The sequence below is a fragment of the Chionomys nivalis genome, chromosome 6, assembly GCF_950005125.1.
Source record: "Chionomys nivalis chromosome 6, mChiNiv1.1, whole genome shotgun sequence".
NCBI lineage: Eukaryota > Metazoa > Chordata > Mammalia > Rodentia > Cricetidae > Chionomys > Chionomys nivalis.
The window spans coordinates 71994460-72016066 of NC_080091.1; the positions used below are offsets into that span (position 1 = coordinate 71994460).

The 21607-nt window shown below is 35.3% G+C and overlaps 1 protein-coding gene across 5 annotated transcripts in view; it reads right to left on the bottom strand.

Annotated features, from left to right (window-relative positions):
* Gabra2 (gamma-aminobutyric acid type A receptor subunit alpha2) overlaps positions 1–21607 on the bottom strand; it is a 128772-nt gene that overhangs the window by 4280 nt on the left and 102885 nt on the right. For 4 of the 5 annotated variants that reach the window (XM_057771925.1, XM_057771924.1, XM_057771927.1 and 1 more), the window contains exon 9: positions 12453–12655. In XM_057771925.1, coding sequence (XP_057627908.1) covers positions 12453–12655 — 203 coding nt within the window. Of the gene's footprint in view, positions 1–6786; positions 6967–12452; positions 12656–21607 lie in introns of all 5 variants that reach the window. The other variant, XM_057771928.1, reaches the window with a different exon arrangement.

Genomic DNA, 21607 nt, shown 5'->3' on the forward strand with positions numbered 1-21607 from the left:
ATAGAAAATGCAATTTTTATTTAAAAAATATAAAATTTTAATGTTTTACTTTACAAGTCACCCACATATATGTTTTTAAATTATTAAGTGAGAAATTACATAAAATGTCAGGATTTTAAAGAAGAGCTATAATCATCAACAATGAATGAATGGTCTCAAATTTTTCCAGGTAGCAGAACTCCCACCCACATTATGGCAATTTGTGACTCTATGCAGACAGAAATCTACAAAACACTACTGTAATAAGAAGATATCAATTCTATCTTTTCAGCTTCCCTCCCCTTTCTGTTTTATCAATGAAGGATCTCCAGTTTGGGTATCGGTAGCTCTTGTCTCAGCTGCTATCACTTGCTTCAAACAATTTCTCTTCATGTTCTTCTGTATTGGCCAAACCCTGCTAAGTTTTTAGCCACTATAGGTATAGAAGAACCACTGGAAACAAATTACATCACAACATTCCTATTCTTAAATCTCTGCAACAGAAGTTCAAGGAGCAACGAATACAAACAGCACTTTTAAAACCAGTCCTTCTTGTTTTCACTACATACAAACCCCTGTGGAATAACTTTAATGTTCTACAGTTTCTTGCTAGGATATCTTGGGGTAACCCATCTTAGATTTCTTTCTATTCACCAAATTTCTCACATGACTAATTTCCTTTTGTATTTTACCCTGAATTTGAATGTAATTTCCATGGAATGCCTTGCCTTTATACTAAGCCTAAAACAATCTTTGTCCCTCACAAATTCAGTCTCAGGGTACTTAAATTTGAGTCTATCATAACACTTATTAAAGTATATAAGCATTTCCTTTACCATGTGATTATTTAATTGACATTTTATATTCTCGTTAAAATCTAAATTCAATGAGGGTTGATGGTATCTCTGTCTTGTTGAGTTTTGTAACTTCAGCATAAGGATACATGACATGAATCTTTACATTAATAGCTTTCATGGGTGTAGGCATAGCATATATATGATAGATAGACACTGAAAATAAAATATTATTTATCTGTTACTATACAGTATTAGTATAGTGTGATTTATCTACATGCTAAAAAAATGAATGAGTTACCTAAATTGTAGGAAGCGAGTTCTGCATTAGTGCCGTGTTATTAGTTTAGGAATGAAAACTATAGAACTACATAAAGTGTAACAAAGACACCCATCTGTGAAATGGTTGGGGAAAGAGTCACAGCGGTTAGAGGTATCAGCTATGCAATGACTCTCTGTCTGAAAATTTTGTTTACATTTTTAGATTGGAATATTTCTCCCTAAAATGTCCCTGCTGAGGATTATATCACTATGCCCATCTTCAAAAAGTTTTCAACAATACAGGAAATGCATAAATCATACAGGTTCTGATATTATGTAAAATATGTCTAAACCCCATTAAAAAAATAATCTGATTGAACGTAAAGAGAATGAGTTTGGCCACTCTCCGCTCTAGCTTCCTGTTTGATAAAAGTAAGAGAGAGGGATAAGAACACCACACTGGCTCTCTGTAATATATAGTTGAAATAACGCATGCCATACTCACATTATAAATCATTTTCTCTAAGAGATGTAGAGTTACCTATAATAATCTAGACAATGATCACTTATAAAAGGATACATAGGCTTTATTATTATATAATTTATTATGTATTTAGGGAAGTCTACAAAAATACCAAATGGAAAGTCTCAGATAGAGTATCATAGAAATGGGTCATTGAAATTAGACTAGAAATTACAGTATAATATTTAAGACAGTTAGATAAAGATATATTTTGTTGCAGTAAAGTTTTACATGGTGTGGAAAGTCTTTCTGTCTATGTGTTGCTTTTATTGGTTAATGAATACAGCTACTTTGGCCTATGGAAGGAGAGAATAAAGCTAGGCAAGTAAACTAAACTGAATGCTGAGAAAAAGTTACTAATCAATTATCAGCCTCGGTATGTTTTTGGCTCTTTTGTCTGTTTTGTCATAAGAGTGCAGACTCTTAAAAAAATAAAAAAGAACTGAATTTCTAATGTGTGTTCGGAATTTTTATTGTCCTAACTATAAAAGAAAAAAAAAGAATCTTATTTATTCATTATAGAAAGTAAACCTTTATGGGTCAGGCTTAACTCACTCAGGATAGTGTTTTCTATTTCCATCCATTTGTATGCAAAATTCAAGAAGTCATTGTTTTTTACTGCTGAGTAGTACTCTAATATGTATATATTCCATACTTTCTTCATCCATTCTTCCATTGAAGGGCATCTAGGTTGTTTCCAGGTTCTGGCTATTACAAACAATGCTGCCTTGAACATAGTTGAGCATATACTTTTGTTGTATGTTAGGGCATCTCTTGGGTATATTCCCAATAGTGGTATTGCTGGGTCGAGAGGTAGGTTGAACCCGACTTTCCTGAGAAACCGCCACACTGCTTTCACTATTTGGTTTCTAGCCATAAATAAAGAACATTGAGACTATAATTCGTGACTCTAGAGAAGCTAAATAAGAAGGTGAACCCAAAGAAAAACATATAAGCATCCTCCTGAATATTAACCTTCATCAGGCGATGAAAGAAGACAGAGACAGAGACCAACATTGGAGCACTGGACTGAAGTCTCACGATCCAAAGGAGGAGCAGAAGGAGAGAGAGCACGAGCAAGAAACTCAGGACCGCGAGGGGTGCACCCACACACTGAGGCAATGGGGATGTTCTATCGGGAACTCACCAAGGCCAGCTGGCCGGGGTCTGAAAAAGCATGGGACAAAACCGGTCTCGCTGAACATAACGGACAATGAGGACTACTGAGAACTGAAGAACAATGGCAATGGGTTCTTGATCCTATTGCACGTAATGGCTTTGTGGGAGCCCAGGTAGTTTGGATGCTCACCTTAATAGACCTGGATGGAGGTGGGTGGTCCTTGGACCTCCCACAGGGCAGGGAAACCTGCTTGCTCTTTGGGCTGAGGAGGGAGGAAGACTTGATTGGGGGAGGGGGGGAATGGGAGGTGGTGGCGGGGAAGAGGCAGAAATCTTTAATAATTAAATAAATTAATTAAAAGCCAAAAAAAAAAAAGAAAGTAAACCTTTAATATCTAAAGTACACTAATCAGAGAAGGGCTAAGTATGAAACAAATGGCTGATTTTCCTTCAAAACACTTAGCCATTTTCATGTCAGCAGCATGAAAGTCTGGCAGTTACACATCCTATCTCTTGGCAGGTGAACTCTAACCAGTTCACCAAATGATATATAGACCATCCATACGGTGTCTGTCCTGTCCCCTCTCCTCCTAGACACAGCATACACAGCATTCTTGATATCTTGTTTAAAGGGAATCTTGTTCTTCTCAGTGCCATTGAAATTAAGTATGCTTATAAATAATTCAAATGGTTCTTTGTTTAAAAGTAAATATGCATAGAGGAATATGCTGTTGAGTTGATAGACTTATGACACAACAGACATTTTAATGAAATTAAATTCTCACTGACCAGGAGAACTCCCCCCTGACAGCTAGCTTTCATAGTGAAGGAAGCAGCAATGCAGTCCAGTGCAGGAGAAAAGCATTTCTCACAGAGCTTGGCCCCTATATACTACACTACGACTTAACAGACTGATGGTATAAGGGTAACCAAACATTTTCTGATAGGATCTGAAACATGCTCCACAAAGAGGGAATTCAGGCTTGGTGTTTAAATTGGGGTCAGCAGTTGAAGAACTCATAGCCCTAGGGAGGCACCTACTACTGTTACTTAGATCAATAATTACACTGTCAAATCGACTTCTAACTGTATATATTGATGCCCATAATTATATACTGTTTTCAACATTAGAGTTATTCCTTTGGGCAATAGGCAGTGATTAATCCAGAGACTCATAATCGATCAAAATGCTGAGAATAAATGAACACGAGTGCTGAACATTGGGACATTCCAAGGCTCAGAGAATATTCCCAAAGAGGGATGAAGAAGAATGTTAGAGCTATTGAAACGAAGAGAAATCTCATGAAATGCTGATTTTAAAAGATGCAATGGTCCTGCACTATTGAAAATGTGGCCACTGGTTGGCTGACCATCCTGTAGTATGTAACCTCATACAAATACACATAGGGTAGCAATCATTGGACATGATGGGATATAAACAATAAAAAAAATTAGTGTGACATCAGTTTCAGAGGAAATATGGGGGCATGTCTAGTGGAAATTGGAGGGAGATATGGAATGATATGATCAAATGCATGTTATACTGTGTGACTTTCTCAAAGAATTAGTAAAAAAATAGTATAAAATTATTTTGGAAGTACTATGAATATATAATGTATATATTATATTTGCCATTCTTTTGTTCATGGTTTTAAGAAATAAATTTGTTAGCTATATTATCAAAAAGCATTCACACATAAAGGATTACCAGAAGCTTGTACCTCATTTGGTGCAATATTGACTGCTGTTAACAAGGTCATTATAAGGAGATATTTGAATATTATTCAGGCTGTGAATTAAGACAGATCCCAGTGGAATATTTCAGAAGACATTGATCTCTCTCAACTGTGCTTACTTTAGTATTTAATTCTTGGCTTATACCTACACACTTGAAGAGAAATTATTAAATAAAATATTTATTGTGCTATCTGTACTATACAGAATTCATTTTCAGGAAGGCATTCTGTGATATTTCTATATTGTTTTGATTCTTTAGAAAACTAGAATAGTTCTCATTCTTCCTACTACTTAATTCCTTATACTCTAACTTAATATGTTTTTTTTAGTATCCAGACACTGAGTAAGTCATTCTCTATCACTTGGAGAAATATAGCAGAAAACAGAATGATACAAATCCAGGCTAGATATCAGAAGCAAATTTTTTAAAAAATGTAATATTAAAATTAAGAATGTATTCAACTAGAAAAAAACATTGTGTAAATAAAGGCAACTAAACAGTGTTAAATTTTACAAATTTTAGGAAATTGCTAGGACCTATACATAGAGGACCAATAAAAATAAATCATCTCTACCAATCTCAAGCACCCTACTTCACTTTCTCTTTGTTTGGGTGGTAATCAAGCCAGCTCAGCTTAAGTCTCTACTTGCTGACCAATGCCCCCATCTCTGCACATTCCTTAGCCTGTGAATGGTGCTGCAATTCAGCCAGGATCTCATAATTAAACTGCCTTGATCCTCAAGTCAGATAACTGGAATTCGTACCATATTAGCAATGACAAAGCTTTGTATCATCCTCAGTGAGGCATCCTTTCTAACTGCTTGTCTTAAGCTGCATTTCCAAGTCTTCCCATAGCATTATGACATGAGTTTCTAAAATAGCAAATACATGTTTTTCCTCTTTTTAAAAAATTTAATTATAAGCAGATTGAAAGCACAAAATGTCTTGCAGAAATTCTAGCATAGTTGTTGGGCCAAATCAGACTCAAAAATGGTCGGGTTCTATTTTTTTTTTAAAAAAAAGTTAAGTAAAAAATTTTAAATGCAAAGTAAGGGAATCTGATTTATAGGACATAATAAATACTTTGATAGATAGGAATAAAATCAGCAGCATATTGACAATTCTACATTATTATCTCAAAGCACACAGTTTCACTATGTGGAGGTGTGGAAGACTGGGCAAAGAACAAGTAACCTCGAATCATATTTGGTGCTGGACAAGATGTGTTTGGGCTGTGTACAAATAACAATGGATCAGGGTGGGATTTGTGATCAATCAACAAATGGTACATTTTCATAAAGCTCTTGGTAAAACAATAAACTATTGCAGGGCGGTGGTGGCGCACGCCTTTAATCCCAGCACTCGGGAGGCAGAGGCAAGCGAATCTCTGTGAGTTTGAGACCAGCCTGGTCTACAAGAGCTAGTTCCAAAACAGGCTCCAAAACCACAGAGAAACTCTGTCTCGAAAAACCAAAATAAATAAATAAATAAATAAATAAATAAATAAATACAAACAAACTATTACACAGTCATACAGTACGTTGGCAGCTCCGTTGTCAGGGAAGTAAAATGAAACTAAAGAGAAATATAGCAAATCTCATCACTGTGAGGGATGGACAGACACTTTCCTATGTACCCGTTGCTGGCTTGCTCCTTCCTCAATGGATGGTGACACACACTCATGTGCATATAGGCAGCGCTAATTAGATGCAAGGAGTTATTAATAACAAAATTAAGAAAAAAAGAAAATAAATCTATGAAAAAGACAGGGTAGGAACACTTAGGGGAGGTGGAGGACTGATCAATGGATAAGATCAATTTACATGCATGGAGCTTTCAAATAATAAAAATATTATTAAAATTGAGAAGTCAAAATTATTTTTATAAGATTCAAAATGTTTTGTGTTGAATATATTATTGGGGACTGTTGATACATATTTAAAATGTCAAATTTAGAGGAATCTTTATTGCTGAATACAAAAGTTTTTACATAATTGTTTTTTACAGTCGGGATCCTTTACATGGTAGAGAAATGACATGCTAGCAAATTGAACTAATTATGTAGCTAAAATATGGGCACCAATCAGAAGACATGTCCTCTGAATGAAAATAACTGTCATGTGGTTTCAGATATTGGTCCTTAGAGTAAGCATATAAAAACTCCTATCAAGTAGTCCATATAACAGGCCATGGAGGAAAAACCTAGATTTCCAAAGGCAAATGTATGCTCTTTCTACCATGCCAGGTCGTCATCTTACAGTTTTTTATGGTCCCTGGAACATCCAGTACTTGTAGAATGGCAACATGCTCCCTTGCCAGATAATACTACCATTAGCTGACTAACCATCCTGACTGAGAAAAATTATACTTACAGAAAAGTGTGTGAAGGTTAAACAGTCCATCCGCTTCTCTAAGTACTCTAAAGGCTTTGCTTGGCTTAAACTGGACCATGAGAAAGCTAGATACTTGGACCATATTAGTTTAGCTCCTTGAAGAATTGCCTTCACTGAGTTGTGTGTTAATGTAATGACTTCAGATTTTATTGAAGGGGACTACAAGAGACATTAATATAAAATTCATTACAGCATTTGTTGTCAAAAATTGGACATCATTTTTTATAGCACCCAGCTCACCCTAATATAACAGTGATTTTAATACAGGAAAAAATTCTTTTCTTTATGAAAAATTATGTTTCCTCTTTTTTGATTAAAAGCATAATTCCCCAAACATCTCTACAAATTTTCTGAGTAAAAACCTTAGAATGTGACATATAATTACTACAACTGTGAACTGTCAGTGAGTCAGCTAAAAGAGGATACTTGAACCTAATTTTCTTCTATTCTCATTTCCTACTTTTACTTTATATTTTTATTATAGTTATAATTTGATTACATAGATCTTTAATAAATTATCTAAAATTATTTTGGAATAAGAAAATGTCAAAAATGCAAAGAAGGAGCTGGAGAGATGACTCAGCGATTAAGAGCACTGGGTACTCTTTCAGAAAATGTGGGTTCGATTCCCAGCACCCACGTTGCAGCTCACAACCATCTGTAACTCCAATTCTGGGAGATCTCATGCCCTCTTCTGGCCTCCATGGGCACAAGGCACTGCTGGCACACAGACATAAATGTAGACAAAACACCTATACACAAAATAAGATACAGATTTAAATTTATAAATGAAAATAAATGATTAAGTACACTTTAAAATGTGGTGTTTTCTACAAATTAATAGAGTGAATCACAGGACAATGGACCATTCCATAAGTTTGGGTACTACATTCTTATATCTATATTTTATGTGATTTATTATCTTGTGTATTCTATGCTTTTATTTTCCAATTTGAGCTTACTATCTCAGATTTATAAGTGAAAATGTCAGGGAATTGAATTAAAGCTAACAATGCTTGAAAGAGAGCTAAGGTCAGGTAATGCTTGACAGCATGCTAGGTGACAAAAGATACAATAGCTAATAAGACAAAACTTAATTCTCTCAAGTTTTCTAATCAAGTGATAGAAAGAAATTAGTGCCTCATGCTCTGGGAAAACAAGTTTGCAAAATTGGAAGTTAGGTCAAGGAAGGAAAGAGGATATTACATCAAGAAGATCCAGCATGTTAAATAGTAAAGACATGAAGACAAATGAGATTTAGGGGGAAATGAATGTCATTGGTAATAGGTTAAGTTGGAATATGAGCACTAAGCTTAGATGGCTTGTATTTCAGAGTCAACATTTGTGAAATGTGTGTCCCTAACCAAGTAGTTTTACTAAAATAATTTTCAGCCTTAAACTAAAAACATTTACAGGCTTGTAAGAATAAATGCATAATATTCCTAGAAAACTCTATCTGTCATTCATCATATAAGTAAACCCACAAGGAAACCACATATTTGCACCATATTAACCTTGAATTACTATCCTAGGGAATTCATTACAGAGCTGAAAAGTTAAATGTTGTGTATTATGTTTTAGATAATTTTAAGATAACAATGTGCATTAAAGATAAAATTTTATTAAAGGTAGGAAACAGTAAATAATCTGTAAAATAATAGTAAGATACATCATGAAGTTTGTAGGAAGGATAATGAGCATGAATTAGTGCAGATACTGAAAAAGTCTCATTTGTTGTAATGTGACATTATGCCATGCCCCTGACTGAGGTTCAATTCCTGATAAGTACCTAGACATAAACATTCAAAAAATGAAGAAGTAGTTTATGTTTGTTTTTTGTTTAATTTTTTTGTCTTTGTTTTGTTTTGTTGGCTTAGCTGTTCTTTTTTTGGCTTTGCTTTTCCCCCCTGTGGTGAGTGGGCAGGGGTAGAGGTTTCTAATATCCATGCTTATTAATGATTACATTATTGCCTCATCATAACAATTTTATAGACATCAGTGTTACACACTAACATTAGGCTTTCCAGTACTCAAGAACATCTAAGTGAATCTGAGTTGAAGCTACTGATGCCATTTAATTTTTAAGAATATTTAACCAAGAGACTTTCCCACAGAGCACAGAGAGATCACCAGACACATACCAGAGTATCTATATACTCTGTCGCAATTTTCTAAGTTTTTGACTTTTTAAAAGAATTTCATCTCACTAATTTTTATTGATTTTGTGTGTTAGTGTTTGTCCTGCCTATATGCAGAGATGCTAACTATACTTCCAGTGTCATAGGAGACCACAAGATTGTGTCAGATCCCCTGTGACTACAGGTACTGATTGTTGTCAGCCAAACTGTGGGTGCTGGGAAGCCATATCTCTGGAAGAGCAGTCAATGTTCTTAACTGCTGAGCCTTCTCTCCAGTCTTAGTGCTTGATATTTTATCACAAATTTTGTAAATGACTGGAAAAATTTATGCAAAAGCAGTTCTCAAAGGTTGCAATGTTAGAGTCAGGGGAAAACAACTAGGCAATAAGATGGGGGTGTGTGTGAGTGATTCACACACACACACACATATATATAGGTGGATATATGAATATGATGGACACATATATGTTATAGACTTACATATCTAATATATATATATATGATGGGAGATGAAAGATACAGTTTATAATACAGATTAGATGTTAAACTGTAAACGAGAGTATTGGTTATAGATTTCTGAATTGGTAATACTTCAATAATTCATCCCATATTTACAGATTATGTACAATATGTAACATACTAGGCAACTGACTAGAGGTAAATGATTTATTAAAATAGTTATTCCAGCATTATGATTAGTGACTTAGAGTCCAAATATTCAATCACAAAAAAATGATAAAGTTTTTCCAAAAAATCAAGAAAGCATATATACTTAAACTTTTCATGGGACCCAAAAATGTTGGAAAGAAGTACTCAGAAATACATCAAAAACTGAAATTTACATTGATATTAAGCAAGGATTATATAATTTATGACAGCAAATGGACTGATAATGCATTTAGTATAGAGTTACCAATACAACCTTGAATTTGAGAACCACATTGTAAACAATAAGACACACAGAAAAAGCTTCAAAAAGGCTGACTTGGCTTTCTCTGGGGAGCATGAGAATTCAAGAGAAGCTCAATATATTTACTGTGGCAAAGGACTTCACAGTGTGGAATAAATTGTGGCAGCTGCCAGGGTGTGAGCAAAGGATGCTGACATTACTGAAGCATTTCTTAATGAAAAGAGAAAATGTTACCGAGTTAGACCCAAGACAGTGTCCTCAGCAGAGAAGCAGAAGGCTCAGTGATGATCCCAAGGGGAGGTGGAAAAACTCACATGCTATTAGATTCGGGAGAGCCAATTATGGGACAGTGAAGGAAAGAGTTCCAGGGTCCAGAGGACTAAGAGCTGATGGAAAAGAAAGCAACAGGGAGGAACTCATTTCATAGAGCCTGCATGGACAGTTGAATCTGGGGAGAGGGGTGGACAGATCCCCATTTGCTTTTATGGCAAGTTAATAAAACCTCCTCGCAGGAAAATAGGAAGGAGACAGTAAAATGGCAAAAGGTATTTTTTAAGTACTTGGGGGCTCTATAAACAGACACTTGTGTGTCCTTTTAGAATTTGACTCTTTGATTCAGAGTTTGTATAGAATTTATACGCTTTTACAATGAGATTTTGTTCACTCATGTCATAACTGAGGATAACATGGTAGAAAGGTCCATCAGCTCCCTAGGACTCAAAAGAAGCTGAAGCATAAATGTATGACTTTTTAAATGTTTTTTTTTTAAAAAAGAAGTCTTAAATATCATTTGTTCACAACATTTTATGTAAAATCTAGATTCTAGGCAGATAAAATATAAGTACATATTTTTTGTTATACAACACACAGAATGGATATATATCTCTAAGTATTTTTTATGTGTCAAGTGAATACTCTGCTTTTGATAAAACAATGAATGGGATCCAGATGTTCCTTGTATTGACTGACAATATGACCATATTTACTTATATTTATACATGACCAAAGCAAAGGACCACCTGTAGACAACTGACTGTAAAAGAACAAACAATTCAGTGTATCAAGAAAACTGTTATTTTCCACCTAAAAGTTGGGCAGCTAGTCACATCACCTCTTGGCACTTTACTTGGTTTCCTTTCCACTCTAAACATTTACTTATTTTCAAAGTAACTTACGAGACTATAGCTCCAATTTCATTTTAATAGTATAGCTGAATAGAGTACATATGGAAGCCTCCATCATAAAGTTTGTAATACCTTTCAGTTAAGATCAATAGGTTCTCTTATTGGTGTATTACCATATGTATAATAAAAATTACTCAACAACAACTTTGAAAGAGCCTGTGGTGCACCATCCTACTTCAGCATCTATGGAGAAAGTGTATGTATAACCAATATAGTTAAAGAGAAATAATCACATAGATAAAATGAAAAGCAATTCACTGTATGAGAAACAAAAACAACACAAATCAACAATAAAATGTAGTGGAAATGCTAGAATCAACCAGAAGTTAAGCATAGAAAATTGATTAAGTCCTTTTCAATATAAAATCACTACTTCTGCTAGTGCACAAATACAACTTACAAATAACTAGCAACTATAATTAGAATTTCTATAGCTTATAAATGAGAACAAAGAACAAGTGTAAAAACTGTAACATTCAAAATTTGTTTCAATAAACTGTAACATGGTATAGAAATTAAATATGCAAATATGTATATATTCAAATAACTAAACCAATAATCAAATCACAACAAACGTTCTCAAGTTTTATAAAAAATCATATAATCCGGTGTTTAAAGAAACTGTCCAAATAGAAGTTTCTACCACTAATAAAAATATTAATAGCACATTAGAATACGTACAAAGTCTTATCCTAAAGCAGAAACCAACTTATGCTATTAGAAAGGAAATCACTGATACATCTGAACACAAATATCCCATTAGCCTCAATACTTGAAACATGAAAATTTATGTATTGATAACCTTAAAAGTTAAGAGAAAGTGTACATAATTAGATCCCATGAGAAATTTGACAATGCTGGGGTATTTCTGTATCTACATATTTACTACATATGATATGATAAAAATAAAATGCTACCTTCACTTTTACAAAGTAGTGATAAAAGCATGGATGCATAAAGAATCATTGACCCATTGTCAGAATCAAATTCTTCAGTAGCTGAAACAAGAGCTACTTTTCTTTTCCAAGTTCTATCCTAATGTATTGTGGTGAATAAAGGCATGAACTTTATGGACAGACAGACTGGGTTCCAGTACACTGACTGGTCAGTTGTACGAGCTGGAACAAATACACAGCTATAAATAGCTTGAAATATTTCACTAGGAAAGATTAGAATTAAAAAGAACCTTTACTTAGTGCAGAAATTGAGAGAGAGAGAGAGAGAGAGAGAGAGAAAGAGAGAGAGAGCACGTGTGAACATGCAACAACTCCACAGACACTGAGAAGTGCCTTGAAGAAGTGTCCCTACAAGCACCCTTAAAGGATTTCAAGGAAGAACAAATTTTGAAAACAAATACTGAATTTCTTAATATCAAATTTTAAAAAGAATTCTGAGAAGCAAGTGGACACTTACCTTGTCATTTACTACACTCTTCCCATCCCAAGCCCATCCTCTTTTGGTGAAGTAATTAACAGTTGCAAATTCAATTAGGGCAGAAAACACAAAAGCATAACAAACAGCGATAAACCAGTCCATGGCAGTAGCATAAGCCACTTTGGGGAGAGAATTTCGAGCGCTGATGCTCAGTGTTGTCATTGTTAGAACAGTTGTCACTCCTGAAAAAGAAGACAGGAACCAGAGGCACAATCAGTGGTGGGAAGAGAGAGTATCCCTAAGTTAATCTTTTCTTTCCCTGAGAGCTACTTTCATTGTCGTTTGTATCCACTACAGAGTGTTAGAGAACAGTGCGATATGGCTGTATTTAGCATGATAGTATGAGAATACTTCTGGAAATAGAGACACCAAACAGATCCTTCATTTTTCACTTTCTTCTATACTGATTCCATTTTCTCTTAGTACAGTTGATATTTAAAAAAAACCAATACCGACAGTAGCGTGGCAATGTGAATTACAACAAAGCACAGGCACTTTAGAAAGACCTGTTACTCATCAGCATTGACTTAAAAACTCATCGACAATGCCACATAATGATATTGATTTGTATTGTTTAGATGAATCATGCAAAAGCACTTGAGCAAAGCCCTACACTAATTACAGAGGGATTATGATCGACAAGTGGTTAACATTTTTTTTTCAATGTAAGTATTGCTGTGCATGTACAGAATTATCTCTGGTTTGAGAGAGGTATGAGCTCTTTTGTAACATCACTTCAATTATGTCAGAAATAAAACAAGCTGCTATGAGCAGAACTTGTAAAATAGAAGTCTCCATTTGAAAAGAACCACAAATCCCTATTCCAAAATGAAAAAAAATACACAAAATTGATCGCTGCAGAAAGAGGGAAAATCATTCTTTTCCAGGGAAAATCTGAGAGCCAACCCAAAGGAAATGGTCAGTTCTAATCACATACACATAGAAACAGCACTAAATGGACTCAATAAGCTCTCTTTCTTAGTTGTCTGTCTTTCTCTCTAAGTATGTAACAATGTTTAAATAAAAAATCCACAAATTTCAGAGCAAGTGGAGGACACAGGAGGATCATAAAAGGTAAAAAGGAAAGATAAATGATGTGAATACAGTATTTTTAAACTTTTAAATGAATGGATATTTCATACATTTTGGCTCCCCCCACCAAAAATAAATAACTTCTTTCTGCTATAGCTTTTCACAGAGGGCAAACAACTCACATTTATGAGAAAAAAATAAGGTGGTGTCAGGCAGGAAGTTGCAGCACCAGCAATCAACAGACTACAATCAAATTAAGGCTCATTAAAAGCTGAATTGCAAACGGGGATACACAAAAGAAAAAAGAAAACAAATGGCATGAGAATGTTGTTAAGGAATACTGAGGTCCCACAGTTTGGATGAGGCCATCATTCTGATTAACAGCACCAAAAAGGGAACTAAGAAGCTATGCTACATGGTTTTATATCAGTTTGATACAAGTTAAAGTCATTTGAAAGAAGGACTGTAGCTCTGTAGTAGAGTTTGAAGTCAGGGATTGTGATGCCTCCAGAAGTTCTCTTAGAGTGCAGGATTGTTTTGGCTATCCTGGGTTTTTTGCTTTTCCATATAAAGTTGAGTATCGTTCTTTGGAGGTCTGTAAAGAATTTTGCTGGGACCTTGATGGGTATTGCTTTGAATCTGTAGATTGCTTTTGGTAAGATTGCCATTTTTGGACTATGTTAATTCTGCCTACCCAAGAGCATGGGAGATCTTTTCACTTTCTGGTGCCTTGTTCAATTTCTTTCTTCAACGATTTAAAGTTCTTGTCATAGAAGCCTTCCACTTGTTTGGTTAGAGTTATTCCAAGATATTTTATGCTGTTTGTGGCTATTATGGTGTTTTTTCTCTGATTTCTTTCTCAACCCTTTTATCATTTGTGTACAGGAAAACTTTCTGGAAGAGTATCACTTACCCAAATTAAATCAAAACCTGATAAGCAAATTAAACAGACCTATAACAGCTTAAGAAATAAAAACAGTCATCAAAAGTCTCCCAAGTAAAAAAAAAAAAAGCCCGGAAACAGATGGTACAAGATTTTCAAAGGAGCACGAATACCAATACTCCTCAAATTGTTCCACACAATAGAAACAGAAGGAACATTTCCAGACACACCTCATTTAGATCTGAGACATTTCCCTTTTAGTTGTTATCAGTCTACCTAAAACTTAATGAACTTTGTATCTTTTTAAAAGCAGCTGATTTTTTATACTTTTCAATAGTTTTAGCTTTATACCCTCTAGTGTTTCATTCACAAAATATATTAAGATAATGTATATTAAGGTAACTTGAGATTCTAGTTGATACCACCAACAAGGAAAAAGAGAGTGAGAAAGCAAAAGTAGAAAGTAAGAGAAGGAGGAGGGGAGGGAAGAGAGGAAGAATAAGAACCAGGCAGGGAGAGAGCGGAAGGGAGAGAGAGAATGTTCAAGGCTTGTCCTTGAATAGCCCTGGGACTGTATCTCACTATCGATTATTTTCAGGAAGCACTCCTAACCATTCTGATGTCATCAGCTATTAGGCTCTCATTAGAAGCTAAGCAAATCGATCCACCTCTTCTTAGACATTCAGCCTGAAAAAAAATGAATGTTAGAGTTTATGGACATCTATATTGTTAAAAGAAACAGAGAAAAAAATTAAACTTTTAAGCATTGCATTTTGAGCTATTTTCTTAGTGATTTTCTTGGGCACTAAAGTTTATAATAATATAATCTAGATAATGCTAACTTATTATCAACTGTATACACATTTTACCTGACTATAACTCCATCACAAATTTTATCATTATACCTTTATGCTTATTTCATATGGATATTTAACTCTCACACTTTGTATTTAACTTCAAAATCTGAGTAAAACAAGAAGCCAAAGAAGAAATAAATTTAAACTATCTGCTACATTTGCTCATAAAATAATCTTGACTATTGATCCTTATTTCTTCTGTGGATTTGTGCTATAATCCAGCATCTTTTCATTCATGTGGATGATACTCTTTTCAAATTCTGCTAATGACAATATTTACTCTGCTTTTGTCTATCTGACATTACATGGATGCTGAGAATAAAATCTGGCAAATATTAATTTCCATAACTTTATTTTTTTAATTACTCTGATAAGAATATTTGATTTTTGCTTAGCTTTCTAAATTTAGTTTGGATTAGTTAGGATTATAGAGTGGCAGCTTTCCAGCACACTGAATAGATCCTAGTGTCTTCTGATCTCCACAGGTATACACAATTGTGAAATAATAATTATATTGGATGCCTCTCTCATGTGAAACGTTGGTTTTGCTTCTTTTTGTTTTGTGTACTGTCTTGATATCATGTGTGCATTTGTACTCTCATCTTAGTTTGGAATCACTGAAGTCTGTTCGTTAGCTTGGTAGACATCTATATTATGAGTGCACAAAGCCTTCCTTAAATGCCTAAAAACAGAAACAATCTAATACTTCCCAAACATCTCTATGTAGAGTTTACTACACATAAACACTATTTTGTCAGCATTCAAAGAGGAACTTGTGGATCTACGCTGGCATACATTGTCCAGCCTAGAATACTATATGCAGCAAAGCTTTAATCACCATCGATGAAGAAGATATCACATGACAAAAATAAATTTAAATAGCACCTATTCATAAACCCAGTCTCACAGAAAGTACTAGAAGGAAATCTCCAACCCAATGAGGCTAAGTGCACCCAAAAATCACAGGCAACAGATAACCTCACACTAGCAATCCCAAAAGAAGGAAAGACACAAACACTACCACCAAAAATTAACAGGTATTAACAATCACTGGTAATTAATATCTCTTAATCTCAATGAACTCAATTCACCTATAAAATGACTCAAGTTAACAGATGGATATGGAAGCAAGATCCATCCTTCTGCTGCATACAAGAAACACACCTCAACCACAAAGATACACATTACCTCAGGGTAAAGGGATGTAAAGGGATGAGAAAATATTTTCCAATCAAATTAACCCAAGAGACAAGTAAGTGGCTGTAGCTGTTCTACAAAATAGACTTCAAACTAAAATCAATCAGAAGAGATGGAGAAAGACACTTCATATTAATCACAGGAAAAAATCCATCAAGATAAGTCTCAATCCTGAACATCTATGACCCAAATACAAGAGCACCCACATATGTAAAAGAAACGTTACTAAAGCTTAAATAACACATCAGACTACACACACTAATAGTAGGAGACATAATAACTCCATACTCCCGATAGACAGGTCAACCAAACAGAAACTTATCAGACAAATAAGAAAACTAATAGATGTCATCACTCAAATGGATTTCACAGACATCTACAGAACATTTCACCCAAACACAAAAAAATATACCTTCTTCTGAGCATCTCATAGAACCTTCTCTAAAATTGACCACATTCTCAGTAACAAAGCAAACCTGAACAGATGCAATAGATTTGGAATAACCTCCTGTATCTTATGGGATCACCATGGTTTAAAGTTAGAATTCAACAACAACACTAATTAATTGCAGAAAACCTACAAACTAATGGATTTGAACAGTGATCAATTAAATAATCCCTGGGTCAAGGAAGAAAAAAAAAGTAATGAAAGACTTCCTAGAATTCAACAAAAATGAAGGTAAAATGTACCCAAGCCTATGGGACACTATGACAGCAGCGCTAAAAAGAGAGTTCATATAATTGAGTGCCTACATAAAAAAGTAGAGAAATAATACATTAGGGACTTAACAACACAGTTGAAAGCTCTAGAACAAAAAGAAACAGACTCAGCCAAAAGGAATAGATGACAGGATATAATCAAAATGAGGACCAATATCAATACAATAGAAACAAAGAGCAATACAAGGAATCAATGAAACAAAGAACTGGTTTTTTTTTTTTTCTCAAAAAATCAACAAGATAGACAAACCCTTATCCAAACTAATCAATAGGCAGAGAGAGAACATCCAAATTCGCAAAATCAGAAATGAAAAGGGGGACATAACAACAGACACTGAGGAAATCGAGAGAATCATTAGGTCATACTATAAAACCTGTACTCCACAAAATTGAAAAGTGTAAAAGAACTTAACAATTTTCTAAATAGGTACCACATACCAAAATTAAATCAAGACCAGGTAAGAAAATAAAACAGACCTATAACCTACAAAGAAATAGAAGCTGTAATCAAAAGCCTCCCCCCACCCAAAAAAGCCCAGGGCCTGATAGTTTTAGTGTAGAATATTCTACCAGAACTTCAAAAAAGAGCTAATACCTATACTCCTCAAATGGTTCCACATAATAGAAATATAAGGAACATTGCTAAACTTTTTTATGAGGCTACAGTTACCCTGATACCAAAATCACATAAAGACTCTACTATGAAAGAGAAACTCCTACAGTTGATAAACACCTTCAGTAATGTGGAAGTATATAAGATCAATGCAGAAAAATGAGTAGCCCTCCTATATACAAATGATCGAGAAGCTGAGAAAGAAATCAGAAAAATATCACCATTCACAATAGCCACTAATAACAAAAAATATCTTGGGGTAACATTCATCAAACAGTGGAACATCTGTTTGACAAGAACTTTAAGTCTTTGATGAAAGAAACTGAAGATGTCAGAAGATGGAAAAACATCCCATGCTCTTGGGTAGGATCAACATAACAAAAATGGCAATCCTACCAAAAGCAATCTAAAGATTCAATGCAATCACCATCAAAATCCCAGCATAACTCTTCACAGACCTTGAAGGAATAAAACTCAATTTCCGACTCCAGCCTGACAGCGAGGGAACTGGAATGAGACCCAACTAGGCCCTCGGACAGCTAGAAGGCTGGGGCAGACTGTGAGGCCACTGGCAGTGAGACCAGGATTTATCCCTACTGCTTGTTCTGGCTTTTTGGAACCCATTGTTTTTGGAGGGACACTTTGCTCAGCCTAGATATAGGGAAGGCCTTGGTACTGCCTCAAAACAATGAGCTAGACTTTGCTGATTCCCCATGGAAAGCCTTATACTCTCAGAGAAGTGCATTGGGACATAAGGTGGGGAGGAGGCAGGGAAGGTGGAGGGAGCAGGAGGAGGGGAGGGAGAGGGAAATGGATTTTTTAATAATTAAAAAGAGACTGTTGATGTCCCCCACCCCCGCCTGGCAGCTTCAATAGTATTCTGGTATTAAGAAAGCTAGACTTCCGCAAGTAGGCTCTCAGGTTAGATACTGTTCAATCTTCTGTGTTCTGTGAAGTTTGAAGTTTTCCTCAGCAATGGGAGCTTACCTTTAAACTATGATAGGGAGCTAAGGGAAGCTTTAGCAATGTACATTCCTCTGGAAGAAATATCGAGTAATTTGTCCATGGCTCTTCTAGCAGCCCATGTGTCTTATCTTCATTTAAGAAACTAATTAATTTTAGTTATTAAATTAAATGTATTAAAACACATACAAAGATGATCTATAGATTTAGAGGTATATCTCCCAAGTATATCACATAGCTCCATTTCTCACTTCCTTTATGTTTCTATAAAATAGGAAGGAAGCAGAGAGATGGTTCAAGGGTTAAGAAGACATGTTTTTCATACAGAGGACTTTGGTTCAATTCCCAGCACAAACATGATAGGTCACAACTATCTATAACTCCAGTTCCAAAGATTTGGTCTTTACAGGCACCAGATATTCATGTGGTGGACATATATACACTAGGCTCAAACACATAAAAATAAATTAATACATAAATAATGAAAGAGAAAATGAATAAATAAGATGGAAGGAATAAAATACAAAACTCTGAAAGCACAGATTCTGAGAGGATAACACTTTTTATCTGTGGTAAATGATACACAAAGAAATATGTTAATTTTTATAAGTTTTTGTAACAAATCTACTTTACATTTTGTTCCCTTTGGGATTTTTTGCTTAGAATAAGTGAATTAATTTCAAAAGGATCATTTGATGGCATCTTTCATCTTAAGAAGTCATTAAGTATGACTTCTTACAATTAATGAATGTGTTAATATTCGCTGACATAAACAAAGTACTAACGGCAAAAATCAGTTAAGCAAAAAGAGGTTCAGGAAGAGGGCTTGAGAGGGAAATAGGACACAGGTGATATGAAGTGGGAAATAGGAAAAACTGGAGGAGAGTAGGGAAGGAAGTCATACAGAAGAGAAAGGAGGAATAATAATTCTATAGATGTTAGATAAGTCTCAAGAAATCATATTTTATATTTATCTAATATATATATCAATAATTATGTGTTTACATATACAAACATGTATTTTGTATACATATGTTATATTTGTGTATGTATACATACATACATTTATACATGTATATGTATATATACACACATAAACACACATATCCATGTGGCCACCAATGCTTCACAGAAAAGCCTTAGATTAACAAAACTCCTACTGCCAAGCATTAGACATCTTCCTTCAAATTGTAGGACAGAGTAGCCCAATTAACTCACAAAGCACTACAGCTGCTTCCTTGGGTTGCCTGTTATAGTTGGAGGGTAAGCCTCTATTGTGGAAGATAACATATACTTCTGAAGCCATATATCATATATACCATAGCACTCTGAAGATTTGATCAGATCCTTCCTGCAGTTTAGCTTCCACAGTACCAGAAAGTAGTATGTGAGCTGCCAGGGAGAGAAGCCAACCACTGTCTTATCCTGCTAAGACAACAAGGAAGTGCAACCATGACCAGCATGATAAGCTGCTATCTTTAAGGGTGCAACAGTGGCAATCATGACTTTATAGTAACTGACTGGTGTTATTCAGACTAAAAGGCCTACTCAACAGGAAGAATCACATGACTATTCCTAGAAGTTTAGCCAACTACCAGGAGACAGGACAGTAATGGGTTTCAGAGGAGAGTGTTCTACCCCCGCTTTACTAGACTAGTACAATTCATAACTGAAATCTAGGACTTTTGCTTATACCCATAGGTAAGCATATCTTTCATTCCAAAAAAAGAAGCTTCTCTTGGTAACAAATAGAGACTATTACAGAAAACTACAGCAGGTCATACCACAGAGATCAATTAATCAAGGGAAGCCCAGGCTTAGTGGATACATCTGCAAGAAAACTCCCACCTAATGCTTAGGTGATATCACAAAAGACGAGACAGGAAGAGGATATAGCCAGAGAAACAGAAACTCTGTAGTGAGAATGCTTCCTCCTAGAAATGACAAGGAAGCTGAACCTATAATGCCTCAATCGTACAGCCACCTAAACAAGACCTAGGCAATGACAATGACCTTGTTTTGACAATATAAGGTGAAAGAACTATAGACAACTAAAGAAGGCTGAGAAAGAGAAAATTGCGCTTCACCAACGATGAGCCCTACTAGGTTATCTAGTGAAGAATGGCTAACCCTGAAATAATATACACAAAAGTCACACCGTACAAGGATATCAAATTGTGAGTGAGTTGAGGGTGTGTCTGGGTGGCTTGGAGGAAGGGAATTTTGAGGGGTTGGTCAGAGAGGGAAGCAAAGGGAAAATTGATGTAATTTTATTCCCATTTATTTTTGTAAAGTATCTTTCAAGTTCAAATGATCAAGGATCATAAGCTCGGCTTTCTTTCAAAGCTTGTACTCACAGCTTAAAACTAGTGTCAGATCCATTCACTGAACTGAATACACACTGACAGCAGATTCAATGTGAGCCTTGTGTGCAGCCATTAGCTTTTTACCATATTCAAATCTTTCCCCTGTGCACCTATTTGCTTTCAAAAGGGTTTTAAATTTGACAGTGACAGTGCTAACTTCATCTGCCAAGAGTGTTTCTGCTGCCCTCCCTCCATCTCTCCCTCTTCTCCTTTCATTGGGAGGATAAGATTTTCAGATGCCAGCTTTTCTGACTAACGGTTCGGCCCAGATGGCTCTCATGACAACATCCACAGAAAGAGCTGGACATGAAGAAGTGATGCACTTATCTGGAAAGCTCACACACTTTGCAGTGTCTTCCAACACTGGCATCTTACTAGCTCATCATGCGTAGTGTAAATGCCTACTCCCAAACAGTGCTTCAGTGTTCCTCCTTCTCACCTTGCTGTGACCTGTGCAGTGCACATCGTCTCTAGGAGAACTCATATTTCTCAGCAAGACATAA